The 26004-nt window shown below is 45.9% G+C and overlaps 1 protein-coding gene across 2 annotated transcripts in view; it reads right to left on the bottom strand.

Moving 5' to 3' along the window:
• Positions 1–26004, bottom strand: part of TSPAN17 (tetraspanin 17) — a 93041-nt gene that overhangs the window by 31679 nt on the left and 35358 nt on the right. For both annotated transcript variants that reach the window (XM_085618299.1, XM_085618300.1), the window contains exons 3-5: positions 16004–16054; positions 11917–12063; positions 5981–6151 (exon numbers count right to left, since the gene is read on the bottom strand). In XM_085618299.1, the coding sequence (XP_085474425.1) occupies positions 5981–6151; positions 11917–12063; positions 16004–16054 (369 nt within the window). The remainder of the gene's footprint in view (positions 1–5980; positions 6152–11916; positions 12064–16003; positions 16055–26004) is intronic.

The raw sequence follows: 26004 nt of genomic DNA, 5'->3' as shown, positions 1-26004 counted from the left end.
TGATTTTACAGTAAAATACATTCAGAAAACAATGTGTTTTCTGTCTGCACTGATTTTTTTAAATGGAAAACTAAAGAAAATTGGGCTTATTTTGAGTGACTTTCCATGCTGTCTCATCAATTCCAGGCCAACAGCTGAGACAGCATGGGGAGTTAAAAACAGGATGAGAGTTCCTTAAATAACAGCATAAGTCAACATACATTGGTAGTATAATGCTAATATTTGCCTGTGGGTGTATTGTTTAATTTTAAAGGATACTTAATTTTTCTAAAACACAATGGGCACCAAGGTAAGGGTGCACGTTCATCAGTTAAATAAATATGAAAATATACATTTTTACAACTTCATTTATTGACAAAACACAAAATAATTATGGCTAAATACCGATAAGAAGATAAAATCATAAATACAGACAATTTTTTTATATAGCACACAAACAGGAGCATTATTTATAAACAGTAAAACTGAAATCAAAAATGTTTTTCATAAGTTTGCACAACTGGATTGATTTGATGTTTTTGTACAAAGCACAGGCAATGAGGTTGCCACCTTTCACCTAAAAAACACTAGCCAATTCTTCACGTTTTAAGCTTCTGCAATGGCCAGGCATGATACTTAAATAAAACGTTATTTCAAATTGCCTGTTTCTATTTTTAACATGGCCTTTCTATCTGACTTTGCTTTAATTATCAGCCAGGGATCATTAAAGCAGCTCTAGATAACATTTTAAAGTGTTTTCTTCTAATATTTACTGTTTAAGGCATACACTGATCAGTGATAAATACCGGCATTAGGTGATTTTCCAATTTTGTGTACCTGCCTGGGCATTACAATACTGCCAGCCAGGTGGGAACCCTAACAGCAGCCTGGAGGATACTTAAGAGTTTTAATGAAACATATACACTACTGCAAACCATTAGAACATGTTTTAATGAATCATAAATAATTTCATTCCAATTTGTATATATGCGAATTGCGGCCCTCGCCAACTATATTAGGCCTTTGGATTTGGATGAGGGATTAGGGGGTATTATGAAGCAAAGGTGGTAGTGACGGAAAAGACTGGATAGAATGGAGGGGGCAGCTACGAGAGACATTAAAGGAGGCAAGAGAGAGCGTGTGAAGTGGATGGTGGACAATAGGGAAGTATGTTTGTATGGCAGCAAATCAGGGTCGCCAGTACCTCAACTCCACACACGAGGGCGCTGCCGCCCCTCCTTAAGCAGTCCCTGCTCCCACTGGTTAACATCATGGGCTGCTGTTGCCATGGTAACAGGTAGGCCTGGGCCGTAGTGGCTCAGGAATAGAGTCATGATGACAGACCGAGAATGCCACCAGCGGCCCCAGGGCGAGGAGGCAGTATTCCGGCCTCTGTGGGGTCGTGTTTTTTAAGGGGGGGGGGGGGGGGGGGCAGGCTGAAATACAGGGACCTGGATTGAAAGTAAATATATAGCTTGAAAGTCCTTAGAAAAATATCGTACGAAATAACAATATAGGCGTGTACAAGACGCACATTGGACAAGTAATTCTTGCCATCCCCAAGTAGAAACCCAGTGGGCGTCTCGCTTTCCAGATACCGGTGTATTGGTTAAAAGCTTCAGGCGTGGCATAAATACGAGCACGGCAACGGGGTAACACAAAATAAGGCATTAAAAGCAAACGGGGGATAACAACCTACGTCTGATGGATTGTGCAATTTATTTAAAAAGAAAAAAAGACGCCATGAGCTCATTGAAAAAGTAAGATAACATCTTAGAAGTCATGCAAACGATTGTATTTCAGTAAAGAACTGGCAGCCATGTTGTCTCGCAGCTGCTTGGCAACCAACACCCTGGGCTAGTGTAGCTTTTTTCGTTAATACGCGGCATCTAAACGCCTCAAGAGTCATCGAAAAGGGACATTCTGAGAGTACGTACACACAGTGAATTCGCTTGCAATATTTAATCCGATGCAAACTTCACACGTGGTCTTGGACCTTAACAGGCACAGTGTGTCAATTGGGGCAAGTCAGGGGTAGAAAAAACTACTCCGCAGACACTCAGTCACTCACTCCAAGGTCAGCCCCAGGCATACCGAATCACCCCAGCCTTTGTTCACGACAGGCGATACAGCGTTGTGCTTCCTAATGGGCCTCCCAAGCCGTGGCTAACCCAGACAGAGACGTTTTACAGCATGGGCAAAGTGGGCTCTGGCCCAGTGCCCCCACCTTTCTAGGGGCCCCATCATTAAGCTTTCAGGACAGTCCCAGACTGTGGTATAATGCAAAAATGATGGGGCCACCTGCACAATATGTGAAGGGACTCCCAGGTTTCCAATATCTCAAATATTCAAAGACTTTGCAAGGAATGGGGACACCATAAAGGGTTGAGGGCCAACAAAGAAGGTTGTCAATGATCAGACCATAGTTGCGGAGGGAGTGATTGAGCTGAAAATGGAAAATAAACAGGGCTTTAAGTGGGCCGGGTCTCATAGGGTCTGAGCACCAGCATTTTTTTTTAAAGAGGGTCTCGAAACGGTTCTCTTTCAGGCTCTGTTTTGTGCCCTGGCACAGCCGGACCCTTTTTTTCCGGACTGCAGTGACAGCAGGCACAGGGATGTGCGCGTGCTCACACTGCTTACTTCTTACTAGTGGAGAAGTTAGGGCATGCCGTCATGCCAGGTGAGCATTTTAGGGGAAGGGAAATCCTTTAAAGAGAGTCATTTTCCCTTTGGATTTCACTTCTCTTTTTGAAACTCCGGATCAGCAACATTGTCGTGGCGTCACCAGGGCTTTAAGAGGAAGCTTTTTCAATATTATATACAAGCAATAGTCGCTGCTTATTTATGTTATGCATCTAACAACCATTGACAAAGCCAATAGTCCTCACTTGTTGTAGGTATGTTGTTTTTTGTTGTATCATGTATCTGGATGCAATGACAGAAACAGCAAAATACAAGTCGGGCGGTATACTATGCTAAGCACAGATTTTTAGCTAACGTGTTTTAAAGCCACGCCCTTAATTACATTGGCCACGCCCCTTAGAGAGACCACCCAGATTTTTCATCCCACTTGAAGCCCTGATAATAAATTCAGAGGGGCTCCGAGCAGGGGGCCCCAAATTATGTTTGGCCCTGGGCCTGCAAAATCCTTAAGGTGATCCTGCACCCAGAAGCATAAAAACTGTTCTAATCAATAGACACCCGGAACAAACACAGTAGGGAGGACAGCCTTACATACCCTACTTCATCAAGGGTTGAGATTATGGTAGCTTTAGCAGCCAGAATATCACAGAAGTGTGGTTCAGCAGCCAGTCTTTGCCACTATTTTACTGTTTCTTTACGAATGCTGCAGTTTTTAAATTTGGACATTAGACCATTTTCTTTTCGCTTACTGGCAAGCATGCAGTAGGTAGATAAGCACAGTCATACAATATCCTTCAGTAACAAAAACACTTTCCTTTATCTGTCTCTACATTGCTCATGGGTGATTCTGAGCACTTTTTCTCTGCGTCCGTTTCAAACTTTTAATTTCTCCATTTGCTTGAGGCCAGCATTGGACCATTTGGTGGGTGGCGGATATTTCTGGATTTCTCTGGCCTGATGGATGACCACTGTTGTCCTGAAGCTCTTTGGGGACTCCGCAATTAGCTTTCATCGCTTCGACTTTCGAGAACATCACTTCTGAACCAACTGAAGTCAATTGCTGGGTATTTGGACCCATTCATCACCACAAGTATATGGGATCCACTTTTAATGCACAGAGGCTTGGCTTAAAACCCTGCCACCATTTTCCACCAATACAAGAAAAACACTATTTCTTTTGCAGCCTGGCTCTGATCTTCACCACACACTGGTGGTCTTCAATGGCCCATGGTTGTGGTCTTCTGCATCTACCCCCTTGGAATAGTCAAGCGTGCGCTATGCAGAAGCAGTTCCTTATCGGTCATTAAACATGCAGAGTGAATATTGGGCCCTCACAGTTAACAGAGCATTCACAACATTCTCTGTGTGCTCCTACAGGGCACAGAACTAGCTGCAGATACTTTTCAGTGGCCATTCGTGGGCTCACCTCTTACACCAACACATTATTAAAGAATTTGATTTTCCATGAAAATGACAAGCTATTCTCCATTCTTAATTTCAGTTTCTTCTGTATACGTAGCCCCACACATTCTGCTGGTCTGTCAACCCCTGGCTGGTAGAACACATCCAAGTTTAGTTCTTGTAATTTAAGAGTCAATTTGTCGGTCCCGGCTGGGTGGTATGGGGAAGAACCACCGGATGTCTGGAAGGGAGGTATGAGGTCTGTGACCGCTATGAAAGTGCCATAAAATAAACGCTGAAATAGCACTACATAGAATCGAGATGGCTTATTGTTTGAGTTGAAAAAAAATGTTGGCTGCTTGAAGGTAATGCCCTTCTGCAATTGCAACATAACTCACTTGTCCATCCCTTGATTTCTGCAACAAATTCGCATCCAGGGCGCTTGGAGTACCACAGACTTCTGCTTACAGAAACACGACACAGGGTGTCTGACAAAAGAGTCTATTTTTACATCATAGAACACATATCTACTGATGACTCAGACAAGAGGTCTATTTTGCATCATTCATACTCCAATATCTTCTTTGTCAGTCGCACCCAGTAGCAGCTGGTACCGGAGGGGAGCGGGATTAACAGGGGGCGGGCAGGAGGGGGGAAATGTAATATAAAAAAGGACTTACCTTTAACGCCGCCTCTCCTCGGTCCTCATTCTCTTCATCTTCCTCTTCACCTTCCGGGCCCGGCCAGCAGCAGGAAGCACACGGGCAGACAGGCTCCCCTGAGCCAATCCCAACGCTGCAACGAAGCGTTGCGATTGGTCTGAGCGCTATGGATCAGCGCTCAAACTGGAACAGGGAGCCTGTGCATGTTGCTGACCAGGCTGTTCAATGCAGCCTGGTCAGGAACATGCAAAGTGCACATGAACTGTTTGGTTGGCCCAAGAGGGACAGCCAAACATTTAATGCGCCCTTAGGGAGTGCAGGCCACGCCTCCCCTGCTCTGGCCAGCCCCGTCCTGCCCAGCCACTGACTGCAATAGGAAAAATGATAATAACAATACGTTATCAGCTTTTTATTTTTCCTTTTGAGCAGTGGGGCGACGCCACTGCTTCCACCCTCTGCCTTCCTGCTCTGCTAACTCCAACAGGAAGTCTGCCTTAACCATGATGGTGCTTGTAGTTCAAGTTAGAGATTTTTCACATTAAAGTACTTTGCTCTAAGGTGAAGAAAAATATTTGTGGGCTTGCAGTACGGAGTGTATTTCTGGCTTTAAAATGTTAGGATAGGAGGCTCAGTACATGTTGAAGCATTACAGAAGGGGCACAGGGGCCAAACACCATCAGAGGTCAGAGACACGTCACCCTCTGCAAACTCCAGATCACATCGATTCCGGAATTCTGAATGTCCCTCAAGTCCTGGCTGTTCAAATAAGCCTTCGGGGCCTGCAAGTGCCTGGATACCCTATCAGGTGATTCGCCGCATATTATAAATCCCGATTGATTGATTAAAACAAGACAGCACCGGTGTCACAACATTTTGATGTTCCACGTGAAGAAGCATGTAGTAGAACTTAAGAGATCAGGCCTGTCCTTCAGATCCAGGTGTCTCACCCACACAGCATATCAGACTGTTGTGTACACCCCATAACTCTTCCATATACACACACCGCTCAAGCACATATGGCTTTTCCCATGGACATGGAGCATCTGCTGAGAACTAAACAAAAGTGCGTAATTCTCACCTAGGCTTGGCACCTTAGCTCACACCAGGGTACATACAATTCTACGGCTCCTATTGGAAATACATGACTACATGTCCCAGAATGCAAAGTAATTACGTTAAAAAGTCCAATCTGGATGAATATCTAAGAGCAGCCATAGAACGATGGTTATAGACTACATCCAATGAACATGCCATTTGAAGCACATAGGTAGAACAGTTCTTTGTGGGGTACTCACATATTCCTGAGCAAAGTCAATGAGGTTCTGCAAGTCAATGTCATCCCGGTACGCCTTCACATTGTTGTTGATGAAGAGGTTCAGCTGTTCCTTGATCCAGTCCTTGAAGACGAAGGCTAAGATCCCAGCAGTGAGCTCCAGGAAGAAGATGAGTCCCAAAAACACAGAGAACTGCAGAACGGTGAGGCAAGGGGAAGTGAAGAGGTGTATGGGGCAAGCATGAGACATGGTTGAGAGGAGTATTAAGGGAGGAGGCGAAGGGAAATAAAGGATTGAAAAGAGCAGAGAGGAAAGTGCGATGGCAAAGGGGATGAAGGAGAGACAGGGAGATTAAGGGGAGGAGGAAGGAAGAGTTAGAAGGAATGATAATGAGAGGAAGAGTGTATTGGGAAGTAGAAAATGTGTGTGGGGTAGATATAACAGGGCAAGAGAAGGCAGAACACATTTGTCAAAGGTGGAGAGTGAGGAAAGTCGAGGGCAGGGAGGTGATGGCACAGAGGAAGAGGAAAGGACAAGGCAAAAGGGAAGAAGAAAAGAGTGTCAAGAATGAAGAATGGATAGGTTGGGGAGAGTAGAAATGGCACAGCAAGAGCAAAAAAGATGAAGTAGAGGACATGGAGACGAAGGAGAAGGTAGGAAGAGAAAAGAGAAGAGTAAATAGGGGAAGAGAAGCAAAGAAACAGCAGAAAAATAGAAGAAGGGAGGAGCGGGCAAGAACGAGAAAAGAGCAGAATTAAAATATTCACATTGACTGCATGAGCATCATCTGAATATGACCACATATATTCTTAATTCTTTCATTACTATATCACTAAATGTCTCCATATCAGCAAGATGGCAGTGTCGAGGAGTAACCTCATGAGATCATTGGAGCAATGATTGGTATACACCCTGCTCTTTTGTTGAATGGGAGTTCAGTCACTCTGGTTTTAGCACATGTGCTTGCTGCTTACATACATGCTATCTCTGTGTAGGGAGGAGCAGCTCGAGCCCCACTGTCTCCATGTTGCCAACTACAAACTGTTCTACTTTTTATGCAGCCCCAGAAAGGGATTGGCCAATATAATTTGATTATCTACCTGTGACGGGTTGGGATCTGTCATTAGACCATCCCCTGAACCTATCGAGAGAAAACCTTAGGATGTTTTTTGCGCCAGGGGCGTAAAGATGTAGAAGGCGGCCAGCTGCGGCCCGTGCAGGTAAGAGTGGTGGGGCGGGGTGGAGGGGATTTTGACAGATGCCGATGAGGGAACATTCATTATTTATTTAATTTTTCCTTATGGTCGTCTATCAAACCCTCCCCTACCCGGCACCATCACCCCACCGCTCTTACCTGAATGGTCCGCTCTTGGGGAAGGCGGAGGTGGTCTGTCCTGTGTGGGTCTGACCTGATGCTTGTTCATAACGGATGTCATGGTTCCTTCCTGGTGAGTGCGAAGCAACAACACAAGCCCCGCATTCACTGCTCGCTTACAGTCGTCTACTCTGTTGTAGCAGAGAAAACATTAATCCGTACCCATGGAGCAACTCAATCATGATTGAAAAGAGACCTACACCTAACCTGGGGTGTTAGAAAGAGGAGAAAGGAGGCACCTCCCCGGAAGACCAGATGTGAGATCTTACTAATACTTTTGCTCTCTTTCGGCTTCTCAACATTGGTGCATCCATTCAAGTCTGCAAGTGAAGGCAGCCCTAGTCAACCGTCAAGGTCGATCACCACCGCCAGCCCACCCCCAATGAGCAACCACAGAGGACCACGTAGCTCTCAAAAACGTCTAGGCGGTGCCTGTTCATTAAACAGGTTTTCTTACTTCACAGTTCTCGGCGGAGGTGAAAATGTGTCTGGCAACACTAACAAGCCTTAATCTGATGTTTGCCGGCACAGTTTAAAATGCTGGAAACGTTGACATGTTTCCCTACTAGTTAAAAACTTGTGGAGCTTCATCAGGACTAAAATCAAATGCTTCTCACAACGATTTAAGGGTACCCTCAACGTGCCTCCAGTGAGTCATGTGGTGTTTCAATAGCTTTTAGATTTGCCTGCTCCGATAGGACTGGTTTATGGACTTGACGCAAAAGACAGGAAAATTGTGGCGAAGGGACCGGTGGTGCTTTGTGCAGTGTCGAAAAGATACATCTTTTTCTTTTCCTTTGAGCGGACTAATGACTGTGGTTCCTGGTTTGCAATCCTTGCCACCTCTCTTAAATCACAGCGAGGGCAGAAGTGTTACAATCCCTAGAACACAAGTGGCTGGCATTCATTCAACTATTCACCTACTGCACATGCTGATAGACTTCAGGTCCATACTAGAAATGTCTCCAGTACAGCAAAAGAGGTGAAAAGACAACCCAACTGAAGCTTGCCAAGCAAATCTGTTGCGAAGGACTGATGCCTGCATGATAGAGTTTTATAAGATTGCACCTTATGTGACTTTCAGAACTTGCATTTGCGCCTTAAAGTTGTGTTTTCCCTAGTGAAGACGTTTCTACTCTTCACTTTGTCCCCAAAGCCTCGGAGAAAGGGGTGCTCTTTGTCTAGACCAAAAACAGACTTCAAAGGCGCTTAGTAGCAGAGCCAGCCTCACTGTGACACTTTTTGTGCCCTTAGCATCTTAAGCACAACAATAAACATTAAGCTGGCATATAGGGTGCCGCTAGGTGGGCAATGCTTTCTGTTGTGTTGACAGTGACAGGACTTAAAAGCAGGCAGATATTAAAGTGGAGCGAGTCAACATTGTTTTCTCCATCTTTGCGTATAAATTATAATTCACAAGAAGTCCCCTCAAGAAAAGAGGTTCCTCTAGCATGCATAGGGTATGTTTGATTAGAACTGAATGTAATGCAGTATGGGTACCTTACGAGGCAATGTTTTTTTCCCCCCACAGAGAACCCAGTGTAAGAAGGAATATTTTCACTCCGCTTTAGTAGTGGACAGTTTTTAATCCATAGGCTAGATGACTGACAGATGGGGAAAACACCCCCGAAATTACACCTTCTATAAGTAAAACAAAAGTTGTATCTTTGAACTAACGCCCTGCACGCTTCACACGCAATAGGTCACTGTGAGTGAAAGATTGTGCTACGGAATGTCTAGATTAGGACCGATCCTATTTACTGCATGACTCAAGGCTGAGGCTGACAAAAAAACTAGCAAAGAGCTAATACGGGGCCTGCTGTGAACAAGAAAACCCCGTCACAGTGAAGAGGAACCCGGTAATGCAGGTGCCCCTAAAAAAGAACGAGCGTCCATTTCATGTTGTTGTAATTACCCGATGGTATTTCCCTCCCTATCCCCCCTCCATTCTCCTCTCTTTGGAACGTTCCCTGTTCTCAACGGTCATCCTCAAGATTCTACTGCAGACTCTGACAGCTCATTGGGAGAGGTAGGTGAATTTTATTCTGTACCTTAGGCTGTAGCCATAATGTTTCGAGTTATTCACGTACATTTTGTTAATGTTAGATGCATCTATTGTTTTCCCATCAAAGTGAGATGTGCTGTAATCCTATGATGGTATTTCCCTCCCTATCCCCCCTCCCTTCTCCTCTCTTTGGAATGTTCCCTGCTCCCAACTGTCATCCTCGCGATTCCACTGGAGCCTCAGACAGCTGCTCTGCTGACTGGATTTGTGATGGTGCATGCCCTGTTCTAATAAACCCTTCCCTTTGACAAGTGCTGTGTCATGTACTTCACCTCATAACTCATTTTTTATAGAAATGAGGCAACAGAGAAGAAGTTTTATTGGGAGAAAATGCAGACACAATAGCTTTCTCCACAGGCTGAATTAGCCAGGGAGCTTGAAGTTCCTAGATATTGGTTTGTCCGCTCATTATAGGAAGAAAGAATATATTGGGGAATCTAAATAACATTATGACCCCTTTACTTTAGACTGACCCTCACGATTAGCACCGTTGGGCACCTGAAGACCTTTGCACCTAGCACACTGTGCCCCTCTACACAGTGTGGGGCTACTCTCAGGCATTCATTCATGGAGTATGGAACCTCTCATGCTAATATCGCCATTTCCCCTGCTTCCTTTCTGGACAATAGACCGGGAGTGGAACAACTCTGTCCATACAAATCCCTCTCTAGGGGGCTTCATGGGAAAGTACACATTCACATCTCAGCAGGTACCTTACAACAGAAGGGCTGTTTATCTTGAAGGCTGACTACCTTTGGCTGCTACAGTATCGAAACAGAAGTTCATACGACCGACACAACTCGGGGCCGGATGTATACTTTCACGGACGGCCAGCGATATTTAGATATCTTTGACCACCCTGCAGAGATCCGAAACCTGTAGTTTGTTTTTGAAAAACAAAGACATTGGGAGTCATTTTTCTATTAGGGTCTTCCAGTGTTACACTGGCCGTCTTGAACAGAAAAAGAAACATACATCAGATGATCCACGCCAAATAGGATGGATGGCCTGCTGTACCTCTAGTGTCCTCCCCACCCGGGTACATGTAAATGATCACGCCACACACGAAGCTCTGTATTACACGTTTTGATTCTTCAGAGTGTAACTGTTAACTGAACGTACTATGTCATGAAGTTTCTTAACCACACCCAATCACTTACGTCACTATTCTATGTAGTCCGCCAGGGACCAGAAGGGTCCCGCTATCTCTTACACACACAACACTACAGCACCTACACCGACACCCCCAACTCTATCTGACTGCTGGTGCAGAGTTTCTGACCGTAGAGCCGGAGGGGGCACAGACAAACATATGACGGTCTGTCCAATACTAAACAGGATAGGCGGACCGTCAGATTGGCAGACAGGGTATTCCACCGCATATGTGGCGATGTACCCTGTCTGCCAAACTCTAGATCTCGCACCTAATTTGCAAGAAATGAAAGCAAAGCAGCCACAAGTTTGTCAGAGTTTAGTGTCAAGAAAGAGTTCAGTCACAAATTGTTTAAGTGCATTTGTATTTGATTAAAAGGGTAATAGCTTGCCAGGACTGTAATCCTAAACCACAAAGCGATTCACATTTAACTTCCAAGTACAAAAAAAAGCGAGATTTGAAATGCTTTACCAGATTCGATCAGACAGCACAGAAGATTTGCATACAAAACATGCCTTCTTTGGGGTTTGAATTGGGAAAAACCTTTTTAAGAAATCTAGTAATCCAAGACCATTTTTTCTGTGAGGGAGGTTGAACGGTCTTGCTCCTTGTGTTACACAATGTATTGGAACCAGACTTCTCATGATTAGGGGTCCCTTCCGCTCTATGCATGCACTGATGTTTAATCACCCATAGGCAGGGATCCCTTTCTTTTGCTCAAAGCAGGATCTGCCTGACATTGCTCACCATGCTGCTCTTGTCTCACAGCTGCCATATTGGGGATTATGAGCTCAATCTTGGTTTCAACCATCTTGTAGGGTTCCATCAAAATGCTGATTTCAACCGTTGGTTTCAACCAGACTGATTTTGAGCATTAAGTATTTTTTGAGGATGGCGCTGACCCCAAGGCAGCTGATGTTTTTTTGACTCTTCAACTGGTTTCATTTATTCAGGTTTTAGTCAAAATGTTGGTTCTAACAATTCTGTTCTCTGGGTTGTAACCACACTGCTAGCTTTAATCAATAATATTTATTCTACCTAGTGTGACCAGATGACTCCAAGACAAACAACATAACACATTCCCAGCCCTAAACTAACATTTCCAAATATGAGTATCATGAGCTTGCAATGGTGTTCACTTAAATTGAGCCAATTGGGCTGGTATTCAATTAAGAAAGGAATTACAGAGGCTTGAAAAGGGATGTTTTGCTTGCTTAGAACCATCTGGATAACCTGATTCTATTGTGATACAGTAGTTACAATTGGCACATCAAGCGATATTTCAGATCGTGATGTGTACTATTGAGTTCGGCAAAATTAAATACGTTCCTCCCCTCTTCCTCAATGGAGTTGTTGCTACTCACAAACTTTAGTAAGAATGTGTTCTCGCGCAGAGCTCCAATGCAGCCAGCGAAGCCCAAGATGAACATCACCGCTCCCACCACTATGAAGAGCCAGACAGGGTCAAAGCCCCCGAGGTCCGTGATGGAGGAGATGTTGGACAGGACGCCCTGTGGAGAGAAAAGGAACATGTCTATCATGCAAGTAATAGCAGTAACTCCCCATGACCGAAACTGGCTTTCCAGGTGTGGGACGGCATACTCACTGGGAAGTATCAGCTGCAACCCAAGGCAGAAGGATGAACTTCCTGAGATAAGAACTCTGACTCTGATGTGGCACTCGTTTCCGATCTCAAAGACTAGTTCCACAAGAGAACACTGACCCTTTTCCCGCATTAAAGTCCAATAACTTAAGAGGAACATTCTAAGTTGGCTCTTTGTAGCCTCTGAATGTGTGGCAGCTTTTATAAGTCAGTGTTGAACCTGCTCACCCAGTAGCCCTCCTTTCCTGAACTAGGGCATCATTAAAACAACTAGTTCTTTTGAATAAAAAATCTGTCACCCACCCAATGCTACAGTTTTAAACTCTATTGCATTATTTTGAACCTGGTTAGGGTAGTTCTCCCAACTCACAGACGGCCTGTGTGAGCACAGAAAAAGTCTCTTATCTGATGACAAACATGTAACCCTGCCTTGAGTGCCCCAGCTGCAATTATATGTGTATCCGTGGTGCTACTTTTTGTTGTTATGGGCAAACATGGATCATGCACATGTACCATGACATATGTCCGTCTCATGGATTGCAGTCTGGTGGGAGAGAGAGGGGCACACAAAGTGCAATCCTGATCGTGGTGAAAGGCTACTGCCTTTGCCAGGACTTAAGTAGCACTAGCACAGTGGTGGCATCATAACTTGCAGTGAATAGTAGAAGTGAGCAGGCTTAGTTTACCAGGGTCACTTGAGTGAGACCTAGAGGCTCACTCATGTAAAGTTCTGCTGCTGTGTACAGAACTCATCCTTGCCCTACATCAAGGGAGTGTGTGGTGCATGTGGTGCATGTGGCGCGTGTGGTGTGTGTGGTGTCCATGTGCTGGGTGTATGTGTGCTTGTGAATGGTACAATACATCACAAGAGTAGCCAGAAAATTAAAATACTCCCCACTATGATCTCAAGCTTTGATGGCACCAAGCAAGCACGGCACGTGAGCCCGTACCTCGCTATAAGAGCTCTCTTGACTAATTTTTCCAAGATTAGATCTATTTATCTTTTCAGCCTTTCATCCACACAAGGATATCCACCATTTGACCTTCACATTTTCTCATCCATTCATTCTTTCATCCACTCAATCTTTAACCATTCCATCCAGCCATTGGCCAGTCCATCCATCCACCCATCATGTATACTTGCATCTACCTATACATCCATTCACCTAAACATCCATCATTTAACATACCCATCCATCAATAAAGCTTTTCAGACATCAATTGATCCTTTTGCCCATTCATCATCCACCCTCTCAGATTTACCATGCCATCCTTCCATCCTCTCAATTTATCAATTACTCTGCCATCTTTTCAATTCACCTACCCATTCATCCTTCCTCAGAATTCCATGTACTCTGTCATTCTTTTACCCATCCTTCCATTCTCTCATTTTAATCTTTTCATCGACTCACCCATCCACTCAGGTTTCCATTTGCTCTGCCAACCTTTCATCCACCTATCAACCCATCATTTCACCCACTCATCTACCCATCCTTTCACCCTTACAGTTTCACCTGCCTATCCATCCTTTCAATCCAGCATTTTACTCACCCATCATTTGAACCACCCATCCATTTACCGACCCATCCTTCCATTCTTTCATCCATCCATCCATCCATCCTTTCACCCACTCATCCATCTACACTTTCATACACCAATCCTTTCATCCAGTCATCTATCCATCCTTTTGGTTGATGCGGTCAGCGAGATGAGAGGCCGGCATGGTGATCTGTGCGGGCCTGAGCCCTAACTGAGAAATGCAGAGGACACCCAGCTGCTGCCCCTGCAGAGCCGACAGTGTTACTCACCGAAGGCAGCTGCTACATACTCCATGCCCGGGGGTGAGATGCTCTCAGAGACTTCAGCCAGGAAATCCCTCCTGGTGCAGGTAAGACCGATCTAAGGGCTGGAAGGCCCCAGGGGAACTTGTCTGACAGGTAGCGCTTCAGCATTGGGACACTTCTGACTTTTCTCAAAGAGTCAAAGTGGGACTCCTGAGAATCAGGCTGGAAGTGGGCCCTGATCTGAATGTCAACTATAGTGAATGAGGAATAACCACTACCGCTAGTGAGAGAGAAGTGGGACTCAGGAGCCTGCCTATTGAACAATAGAGCCCTGACCTCTGGGAGAGGGTTGTACATTTTTATGTATGCCTATTTTCACTTTGTGTTCATATATAAATGCTATTTTTGTCAGAAAAACAGCGTTTGACTGGACAATCATTTATTGCGGTTATTGAACATACTTTGAGTTGTGAGCTTGGGTTCAACCCCTTGTATCTACCTCCGCCCCGTCCCCTTGAGAATCCTTGGACAGCTCGATGCGCACTACCACTGTCAAGTGCCAAAGGGGTACTTGGTCCTGTTCCTCAGGATCCATAGTAGGTCAGGCCATGGGGCAGCAGGAGTAAAAGGCCTCAACCCCCAGGTTTAGCACAGTTGTTCCTGCTTGCCCGATGGTCCTTTGTGAGGGGGGTTCTGACATACAACTCATGAGTTCCTAATCCAATTGATGGTGACATTTGCATAGCTTGCATGTGCTGGTGGCAGCAAAAAGCAGGTTTACATTTTATTGCAAAAAGTGAATGAGGTCTGCACAACATATGTGTCTACCATAAGCATTTTCTTTCAGAGCACAAGTTTCAATGTGCCTGTGCTATACAATGCCTATGTGTTCTGGCTCTAATGCATCAGCAGTGCTTTAAACTCTGACACCATGCTTTTATTAAGAGTATCAAAAACAATACTTGCACGTGCCATGCTCTGCATCCATATACATGAGACCTTTCACTCCCCCAGACTCGGGAGCCAGTGAGGGCAGGAGATGAGTGATGGGTGGGTGAATGCCCGAGTGTCTGCGAATGGGGTAATGCAACATGTGCCTAAATACATGAATGCTGCAACACTGGAGCCTACTGACGCCACAATGACACACTGTAAAATGCCAAATGCAGACCAGTTTAAACTGACTGGCTCTGAGTTCCAGCTGCAGCCTAAAGAAATGAGAGTTCAGTGCTCAGGATTTGCACTCCCTTGTTGCATTGCTTCCCTCGAATTCACTCGCTCAAAGAGCTACAAATACGATCTATGTACAGAATTCTCAAATCTCAATTGGTTGCTTTCATCTAGAATCAGGAGTAGTATTTTTGCACAAACTGATTGGTAAACTGGGGATGGCTGAAAACTTAAAGTTCAAAAATTCTTGCTGTGTAGCTCCAGCATAGAACACAAACCCTCAGAACTCCTCCTCACAGGAAACAAAGCAACCTGTAAAATTGACTATCTTTTACCAGTGTACATGCTTTGTGTCAATGGCGTAGCCATTTTGTGAGTACGTGTTTTATACAAAACATTACTTGTATTGCTGTTAACAGAGTGCGGGCTTTTTGGCATACCAGAGTGTGGACCAAAGATTGTGAGGCCGTTGGTTTTAAATCACTGTTTTCACTTTTTCAGCGTGTGGGCACAGCCGACTCAATCTTTCTAGCATTTGCGTCAGACACCTACAAGAGAAGGCTCTAAAATGACTTTTTGAGCAAGGGATCAGCTCCACGCCTCTTTAAATGTTTCACTCCCTGGCCTGTTCTTTGCTTCCTTACCGGTACTGTTCCTTTGCCTTACAAATCCCAGAAGTGTTTGTTCTCTACAAACTTGCCAACAAGAGTTGGATGTACAACACCAACTTTTCCTCCATGTGCCACTCTCTTCAAAACTGCTGAATACCCATTTTTAAAGAAAGACAAATCTTACTCATGGGCACTCCTTCAGCCTCTTGTCCCTCCGTCAGGAACATGGAAACATTTCCCCCCAAAATCCCATGCCCTCAGGAACCATCAGCAAGCCTCTTACCTTTTCAGCCCACGCCCAAAGACCAATGGCCAGGAAAGACGCCCCGAGCAACTGCAGAAGAAACAAACAACAAAGATTTTCAGTGCTTCAGAAAGAGCTCCAATGCACACAGCGACAATGCACCTCCATAATCATCGCTAACGAAGCACTCAGCCATCTTTTGCTTTGATTGCGAGAATTAGGCAATGGTGTGGTATCGAGTCAAAGATTGTCAACCTCTAGCGCTCCAGGGCAAAAGGACTTCATCCTTTCTCCCTTCTACAGGACCCTCATAAAGGGTTCTTGGGCAGAGTAATCGCCAGAAGTGAAGAAAGCCATGTCAGTCACTCTGACTACAACTGTTCCAGAAAGTACTCAAAGACTACCACTTCCATGCCAGGTTACAGCTGCTCCTCCAACATTCAAGTCCATGAAGAAGAGGCATGTCCATTCTCAGCCTTCCAAGCCAACTGCCACTCCACTCCACTCCACTCCACTCCACTCCACTCCACTCCACTCCACTCCACTCCACTCCACTCCACTCCACTCCACTCCACTCCACTCCACTCCACTCCACTCCACCAAAATCTCTGCTAGCACACAACCTAAATATTCTAGAATTCAAATGGCTTTCACATGCCACACGACCGAACGAGGCACCTAGCACAACTGTCGCTTACTGAAGAATTGCTTTTTTTCTCTCAAGCAAAGGGGCTCTTCATATGCTGAAAAGAGATTATAAACAGATATGGTAAGTAAAATATGATGTATTTAAAAACATAGATAGAGGGGTATGTTTACTAGAGGACTAAACACGGTGGCTAAGATGAGAAGGCAGGGCGAAGGGATAAATATGGGAGAGGGGTGAGTGAAAGGGGCCTTCTGGTCTGCTTGAAAGATGTATGTGAAAGAGAGCTTGGGGTCACGGTCTGTGACTCCCGGATAGAGGGGAGCAGTGCACAGGTGGATCCATCCAAGGAAACCCCTGTGCATTACCTTAACATGCTACTGAGAAGACCAGTTAATTAATCAGCTAAGGGACTGGGACAGATTAGAAGAGGACTTGGGAGAAACCAAACCAGAGCAAAGCTGATACTAGAAATACACATGGGATAGTTGGTGCATATGGCCCGGTATATAATGTCCCATCTTCAAAGGATAAGAGCAGCGTTTGGATTAATCATCAGTTACTTTTCCCCTCCAAAGTAATAAATACAAATTACCACAAAACCCAGTTCTCTGAACTGTGGAACATGATATAGAGGTTAACAGCAGCTCTCTGGTCTGATGCTAAGCCAACTTCAAGACCACCCACCGTGATCGGTTTTCCAGATTCCACTTCATGTAGGAATTGAACCAGGACATTGACATTACAGCAGAGATTTGATCATTATTTCTAAAATGCACTCTCTCTCTCTAGTAGCTTTCCACATATATGTACTTTATTTCCACCTTTTTCTGCCATCGATGTACGGTTTTTATGGGCTTTGAATAAACAGGGATTTCTAAGTCTACTACACTGACAGGACCAGTTGATGTACTATCAGAGAAGAGAATTTAAACCTGAAACCAGTCATTCAAAAAGTCACTATGCCTTTTTAAACTGAAAATGTGTGTGTAGCGGGTGGGAAAGAGAACCAGTCTGGCTTATGGAGAACCTACAACTTACAAAATAGCGAATATCCGAGCATCTTTATGAAGCCAAAGATTGCTTCATGAGCAGCAACTTGAGATGGGACTTGTGATGACATAGGGAGCACTCCCAACCAGGAGTGAAGAAAATGGCGAAGAAAAGGCCATGGGAGCCGTACTTGGCAATAAGTGTTTGGGGCAGCCGCCAAGGGGGAGGACTGTCCCCAGGATTATTGAGGAAATGGTGCAGTCCAGAGGACTGTGCACTTTTTGGTCTACATTCCTTTAGAGGAAGTAGCCCAAGGAGTTTAAGCAGCAATTTTGGGCTGCCACCCAAAGGCGGTTAGGTGACCCGGTGTCAGCCCATTTGTAGAAGGGGAATAGATTTTTGGCGCAGCAGTTTTGGAGAGATGGCAGAAGACATTGTGCAGCAGGCAATCCGCTTGCTACACGAAGCGGATGCCTGGGCCTTCTAATTGACGGAACGGCCTCTTCCTGCCTTAAGCGAAAGCGCATTGGGCAGGATAGCCACCGCAGTTATGGCATGCTCATCGCCAAGGGTAGTTTGCGGGGAGGGGCCTAAATTAGAGGTGAGCGAGTGGCAGGGAGCCACACATATAGCGCAGGAGGTTCCCCAATTGGGCAAGCGGCCCACAGGGGAGAGTATGCTCAGGTGGGAACCGAGGTTGGGTGGGGGGGGGGTCGCAAATTCAGCAGGTAAGCTTTGAGGGCGGGGAACAGCCTCCAGGCCTCCCGTACGTGGAGAGACAAGCCGCCTTGCTGAGCCAGGACACAGCAGTATTTAAACCAGTGACAGGCAGTGGTATACCACTGCAGAGAAAAGCAGAAGGCTGGCAAGCAGAGCAGAGGGCAGCCAAGAAAGAGCCCGGGTGTGTGGCAACGACAGGGGAAGCCAAGTTGCAAATGCCCATGACAAGGGAGAGTTCAATTGTGGCAGAAAGGCCCACGCAGGTTGGGGCAGCAGGGCCAGGAGGCCTTGCACAACACACAGCTTCAGGACACAATGGGGTGGGAATAGGTTAGGAGTATCCATAGAGAAGAGGGGTTGGTTAGACAGGGCGTGGCCGAGTTTGAGGTCAAAATGGACAGGTGGAGTCACATGGTTGGGGACAAAGCTGGAGAGAAGAAAAGATCAGGGAAGACTGGGGTTTTTTAAAGGACCACAGGGCCGCGACTGGAAAAGTGTGGAGCGGCCTCAGGGTTGGTGGTGGGGCTTTTAGAATGGAGTGAGGAAGAGGAGGAAGAGGTTGAGGAGGATGAGGAAGAGGAAGAAAAGCAGTCAGGTTTTGGGCATGAGGCGACTCTGGAGACAAGCATGTGCCAAACCAGGCAGGTGTACTCCCACATAGGTTGGGGGAGGCACACGCACAGAGAGGAAAGTGCACAAACGTAGTAACATCAGATGGCAGATCAGAGAGGGATGCCCACAAACATCTTACCTCGAGGAAGCATGTATGGGGGTAGGGGATTTCAGGTAGTGGAAGCCGAAGACCATGGTGTGGGAGGTAGGCGTGGGGATTGAGGCAGGATATAAAGGTACAGGGGGTAGCACACCAGCCCTAGCCTCTTTTTTGCAGGTGGCAAGGCACAACAGAGCAGCAGACTTCGGCCAGCACAGTGCGGCTAAAGTACTCCGAGGGGAAGCGCAGGCATAGCACAGAACAGTTAGCTGGAATATGTTGTGGGGCAGCGCAAAGGCTGACTAAAAAGAAGGTCCGGTAAGGCGTAGTCAGTGCTTCACGCGAACATGTGCAGCGCAACCTCAGTAGAGTGGACCTTCGGGTCACGATAACCTGGATCAACAGAGTTATGGGGAGGACTCATGACGGCACCTCATGACGAGGTATAACTTTATCCTGCTGCAGGGCGCAATTAACTCAAGCAGATGAAGGCTTCACCATAGGCCGGGTGGAGGATGAGGTGGCGGATGAGACAGAGATGGATTATGATGAAGGAAGATTAGAAGAGGCTGCGTTGGTGGACAGTGATGTCCCAGTGGAGGTTGAGCAGAGGTGGTAGCAGCAAGGGACAGGAATGACTGGGGACGGATTGCTAACCAGTTTCCACCTAGTGTTTTGCAGGGTGCAGTCGAGGTACAGATCTATTCTTATGCAGCAGGAGATGTGGGCTTTGGTTTGTATTGGCATGGACGTTGGTGTGTGAAACAATGGCCAGTGGCTTGGAAACATGGAGGCTGCAGTATTGCTTTTATAAAATGTTTCCCATTGGTAGTAGCAGCTCCCATGTGGGGTTCAGCGTTGGCCCACAAGAAAGTGATGACCAGGATTCATAACATGGCAGTGGTCAGGACTTTGAACAGGCAGTCAGCCAACGAGGCAAAGGTGCTAAAGCTGTTAAGGGTTTTTGTTAGGGGATGTTTAAAAAATGACATTTTATTTAAAGCAAAGCATGTGCCGGGGTTGGACAATGACACTGCAGATGCTTTGTCTTGTTCACAGTGGGACAGATTCAATGGACTGGCCACGGAGGCGAACAGGACGCCAATGCCGACAGATCTCTGGACAGTAGGAGACCGAGGATGTTCCATTTGGTGGTAGGGTCATTGGCTGAGTCTACCAGGTCGTCATATGCGCAAGCCTGGGAAGAATTTTTGGACAATGGGGCTCGGAAAAGGCCAGCGGATTGAGTAGAACAGAAGATCTGGTTCAGTTTATTTGGGCATTGACAGAGAAGGGGCTTTCATGAATCACAATTGCGGGGAAGCCAACAGGCATTGCGTTTATGGGGAAATTGTTCTGGGGTTATGCACTGTCTGTGGGGGAATTGGGGAAAAGGATGCTCGAAGGTTGGGCCAGCGAACAGCACCATACAGGGCCAAAAAAGAAGCCACTGACTTAGCAGTTGTTTACAAAAGTGCTTCAAATATTGCCTGAGATTTGCGATGAAGGGGAGGATCAATTCTATTCACAAAACTGATAACTTGGATGTTTTTTGGCACCTTCTGGGTGTCGAAATTACTGGGTGAAAGGGGAAGTACAGGTCTTTTATGGAAGGAAGTGGTGACAGAGATGTGGTCTCAAGATAAGGTTGTGCCAGTCAAAGATGGATCAGAGATCAAAGGGGAAGACAGTGTTACTACAGACTTACCCTGAGGAGATTTACTGTCCTGTAAGGTGGGAAGATAAGTTATGTACTCGTGGCAGGAGGACTGTGGGAGTCTTCAGGCACAGAGAAAGAGCCCGAGTGACTGCATTACAATTATTATCGGTGCATTCTTACAACTGGGGACGGCAGCGAACGAATATGGCACTCATTTATTTCGGACTGGGATGACGACCAAAGCGGGCAGGAGAGGTTGTCTCGGGAGCAAATAATGAATCTGGGAAGGTGGTCATCAGGCAGTTTCAGGAAATAGGTTAAGCTGGAGAGAGGTGAATGCTGAAGACCACTGCACTCCTTTAGCCTTACTGCTGTTGCAGTTTTTTCGAGAGTCAGTTCCGGGCAGGTTAAGTTCATGGGTTTAGCTAATGTTATTCTTCTTGCCATCTGCAAGCCAGGCTAAAAGGGAGGGTGTGAACAAGCTAACACCTGAACAAGACAGGAAGTTAAAGGTTACATTATAGGAGGTTTTTGTTTATTAGATGTTAATAGATGCACTGATAAGTGGTAGAGCAAGCTGAAAAGGTCACAAATTCAGAGGTGCAGTACAGTAGGAGGTAGATACTTGCTGGGTTAAGTTATGTGGGGGACAAGATATTTAGGGGTTGGAGGCAGGAACACATAGGTGACCTACTTTTGTATAGTGAAGGTTTAGTTTTGTAAGGTGGAATGCCCAGGGAATAAGTGTGATGAGCACCGGTTTCAATAAAAGCAGCTAATTTCACGAGAAAAGCATCAGTGGTCTGTGCTGCGCCTCTCTTACCCAATAGGGGCTTGAGGACAGTCGAACATGGGAAGGTATGCCCCCCGGGATTATTGGGGGAATTGTGCAGTCCAGAGGACTGTGCCATTTTGGTAAACATTTCTTTAAAGGAAGTAGCCCAAGGGGTTTATAAACAGCTATTTTAGGCTGCCACCCAAAGGTGGTTAGGTGACACGGTGGCAGCCCATTTGTAGCAAGGAATAGGATTTCCGCCCCACCCCTCTTCCCTAAGCAGGGCAAAAAGGAGGGCAATATGAAGTGGTTTGGGGTTGTAGGTTTGGTAGCTTTTGGTTGGGACAGAAGCACAGGGGAGGAAGAGCTATTGTAGGATTGTTGATTTGAGACAGGTGCAGTGGTGGTTGGCCAAGACGTTTGCATGGGTTTAGCTACTGTCATTGTTGTTGCTATCGGCGAACCAGGCTGAAAGGAAGGGTGTGAACAAGCTCACACCTGAACGAGGCAGGAAGTTAAAGGTTACTTTATAGGAAGTTAAGTTTAGTTGATGTTTATACATACACTGATAAACTAGGGAAAGTTAATAAGGTCACAATTGCAGAAGTGCAGTACGGTAGGAGGTAGATACTTGTGGGTTAAATTATATGGTTGGCAGGACATTTAGGGGTGGGGGTAGGAAAGGATAGGTGACCAACTTTTGTATAGTGAGGTTTTAGTGTTGTAAAGGAGAATTCCCAGGGAATATGTGTGATGTGCACTTATTTCAATAAAAGTTGCCTTTTTGTCACAAAAAATATGGCAGTGGTCTGCGCTGCACCTCTTTCACCCAATCTAAAGTATAACGAAAGGTACATTGTGCGCAGTCAAGCTTTGGGAATGCCTGAATGTTTAGGAATGCCAAGAAGGCAGTACAGTGGTGTACCGTGAAATCATGGGTCTCCTGCAGAAAGTGGGGAGGGGCCCCTGCCACTCCATGCCCCACAGATAACCATAGGCCTGGAGCTGGAGAAGGGGGGCCTTGAAGGGAGGGGGGGGGCTGCGTAGTGGGGTCTTGCGCCTTACACCTGTGAGGCAGCAGTTTAGTGTGTTGTACTGTATTGCCCTGCTAGAGTGACAAGATGAGGTAAAGAATAGGAGCACAAATAATTAGGGAAACTAAATGAAGGGATGAGGGAAGCTAGGCAGGGGGGCAAGGACAGCACCAATAGCAGTGGAGTGACGAGGGGTGGACGGGCCTATAAGGCAATGCCTGAATGGCGGGTCTGACAGATCAGTGTGTGGCCTGTTTTTTTGGCTCTTAGTAGGTAAGTTTAACAGAATTGTGGGTTGTTTTTTTACTGTTTGGATTCCCTGATATTGCCACAAACATCGCCTGCAGCAAACACAAATGCATGCAGTCTCCCATCCCTTGCAAAACACACAAACAACTTGTCCTACGCTTGAAACTGCCCTAATTTGCAAATGCGGGACAACATTTTAAGCTGCCTGATTCGCGACTTTTAATTTGGTTCCAGGGCCCATTATGTATTTCAGTCCGCCCCTGGGTGTAACTCTCCATGGACTCATCCTCCAATGAGGCGAAAGTCCTTCCATAGATTTCAATAGTATGCCCTGTAAATCTTATTCACCCACCCAAAAAATCCCGTTGATTTCAATAGGATCACCCTCCAAGACAATAGTGTCCCTTTCCATGAACAATCAAATGCTGGAGAGGATTAACAATGCAGTGTCCCCTCTGGGGGGAACAGCGTGAGGACCACAGCGCCCTCCAGTGACACTACCCGCATACAGCATTTCCCCGCTGGCCGAATGCTGTGAAAGCCGGTAACCTGAACTGTTCAAACCCACACACCAGGAAGAGAGCACAGGCGGCCCACACAAAGACAGGAAGCAGGAAGTCACAGAAGGGCCCACTTTTCTCTTGCAATATTCCGCACCTCGCCCCTTTCAGCAGTTCCTGTCCTTTGTCGCTCCTCCTCTCAGCACTGCACGTTTCCTCTTTCTATTCGCCACTCAGCGCTCCCTCCTTTCACCACTACAGTTAACGCTCTGCACTCAGCTGTTTCTGCTTTTAACAGTCACCCGGCCTTTCAAGATCTCTCCTGCTTTTACCTACTACCATTGCTGTTGCTACTGCCCCTTGGTTCCCCTTCTCCCCCTTCTCTCCCACCAGTTGGAACCCCCCCCCCCCCCATTGCTCAGCCGTTCCTGCTTCCACCCCCCCTTCCTCCTGTCCCTGCCACATGGGTGGGTTCTTACTAAAGAGGCCATCTTAAATGTGGCATCAATGGACAGCCCCTCTGGTGAAGGGGCAGGTTGGAGTTTTACTACTGGCTTGCATCAGGCTAAGGGGGCTGCCGTCTCCTTAATGGACTTCGAGCTGGTTTTCCCTCGGCCAAGACAAGGGGGAGAGGCGCTGCCGAGTCTGCTCACTGCACTGGAGCAGGGTCCATGCACTAAAGCACTGCTGTGGTCCAGATGCACAAAGACCGGAGCACATGCTTCTGTTGAAGGGTTATCGAGGTACAGTTACGCATTCTAGGAAAGACCCTGGCTTTACAGGAGGCCCAGGCACTCGTAGACCTCCTCTGGACATGGATAGAAAAGGAGGTCTGTCTGTTACCTCTTTATTGGACTCAGAATCCAGGTCCTTCCAGAACAAAAGAGGATGAACCCACCCTCGAGTCAGGTGCTCCCCTGACCTCACAGTGATCTGAACAAAAAAGGGAGGTCAGGAGTGGTTCTCAGGCTACCGCTAGATTGAAAAGTCCCTGGGACTGAATGTTCCTGCCGACAATCATCCTTGTTGAGAGAAGGTATATGATGACTTTGCTGCCCTGCGTTCCCTCTTAGCTTCTGGTGAACCAGGATTGAGGATGTAAAGAGAGCAGTTGGTGTTGTGAGGCAAGGTCTAGCTAGACCCCACCACATACAGGAGCTCAGACTGCCTAACCAGTGCTAAGCAAGAAAAACTCCCCTATGACCTATATTGCTTTACCAAAGATTTAATCTAGTATGGGTTGAAGTACAGGTCAAACTTTGCATAATTATGACATTCAAATAAACATTAACATTTTCTTTTTTTTTTTTAAATCATTTTATTGTTCATTCTTATTACTTTGTCTGTTTATAATCAGTACGTATTACTCTATTTTTTATATTCACTAGGAAGACATTTTTTAACATTTTGTTGTACAAAAATTATTATTACACCTACATACAGTGTGAAACTACTATATCGTCCCCCAATAAATAAATCAGTCAAATATCAAACACACTCATTCCTCACACTCGCTTACAGTCATACTGGACACATACACTTTTGGGTATAAGAAACACAAATATGTCAAACGTATCCAATGGACAAATTCGATGACCAAAGCCAAAAGGTCTGGGCGCACGTGGTCTACGCGCGTTTCGGTGGAGTAAGGCGAGTGGGCGAGGTCCTGATGAAGGTGGTTTACGGTTGTGTTACTCCACCGAAACGCGCCTGAAAAAGCGAACAGCAGAAGGACACAGTAATGAGTCCATGCTCCAGGGGAGAGACAAACATGAGAAAAAGAAAGCACACACTAATGAATAAGAAGCAAGCAAAGGTGAGTGACAATCAAGCCAACCAAGGGTAGGCAATTGGCGGCTCTTAAAGCCCACTGTAAGCTAACAATTTGTCTAGCAAAACACAGCACATGTGCTGTATTAGGCACAACGTAAACTGGGGTTAGATTTTAGGGTTGGGTTTTGTTGGGGCTAGACTAAATCGGAGGTCTTAGATTAGACTTGACTATGCTTATGTTTGGGGCTTAATTATGGGCAGTTATCATTGGTTGTGGTAAGGTGTAGATAATGAAACAGGAAGGAATCGGTGTTAGAGGGCTACCTGATAGAGATAAGGGTTAACATTTAGTAGAAAAAAAAAAACTTACTAGGCATTGAGAGGGAAGTGTTGGAGAATGACAGCAAACAGTAAGGGACAGGGTTGAAGGCGAACAGGAAGAGTTTTGGGGCTGTTAAGATACCAGTGCTAGAAATTAGTATAGCAAAGTGAGAGTAGCAGCCAGAGGTAATGGTGGAAGCTTTGCTGGAAGAGGTAGAAGATAGAGTTTTAAAAACTGCGTTTACAAATATTGAAGTTTGCCCTCCATCTATGGTATAAGGTTAGGAGTAGGTGGGGTCTAGGTTATTACTCTGATTTTGCTCCAATCTGGGATTCTCCTGGGACCACATTATGTCTGAAAGACAGCAGGAGTATACCAATTAGAAGGGCAGGTATCCCAAAATGGTCTGATATCATCGGGGGCACTCACCCTTGGGAGGTTTTGAGAACAAAGATAGGGGATGATTTTTCCAGGTTTAAGTTTATGCAATTAACCTCATGGTTTACGTCCGAAAGAAAAGAAGCTTGTGGTGACTGGGAATTGGTGCCATCTCTTCAAGATGTTAATCTTAAGAACAAGGAAGTCTCCAAGTGGTGTCAGAAACTCTTGGAGGTGGATAAGAAGGAGTGTTTATCACAACATCTGGTTTGGAATGG

Source organism: Triturus cristatus, chromosome 7 (genome assembly GCF_964204655.1).
Source record: "Triturus cristatus chromosome 7, aTriCri1.1, whole genome shotgun sequence".
Taxonomy (NCBI): Eukaryota; Metazoa; Chordata; class Amphibia; order Caudata; family Salamandridae; genus Triturus; species Triturus cristatus.
This window is presented reverse-complemented; position numbering and strand designations above follow the sequence as displayed.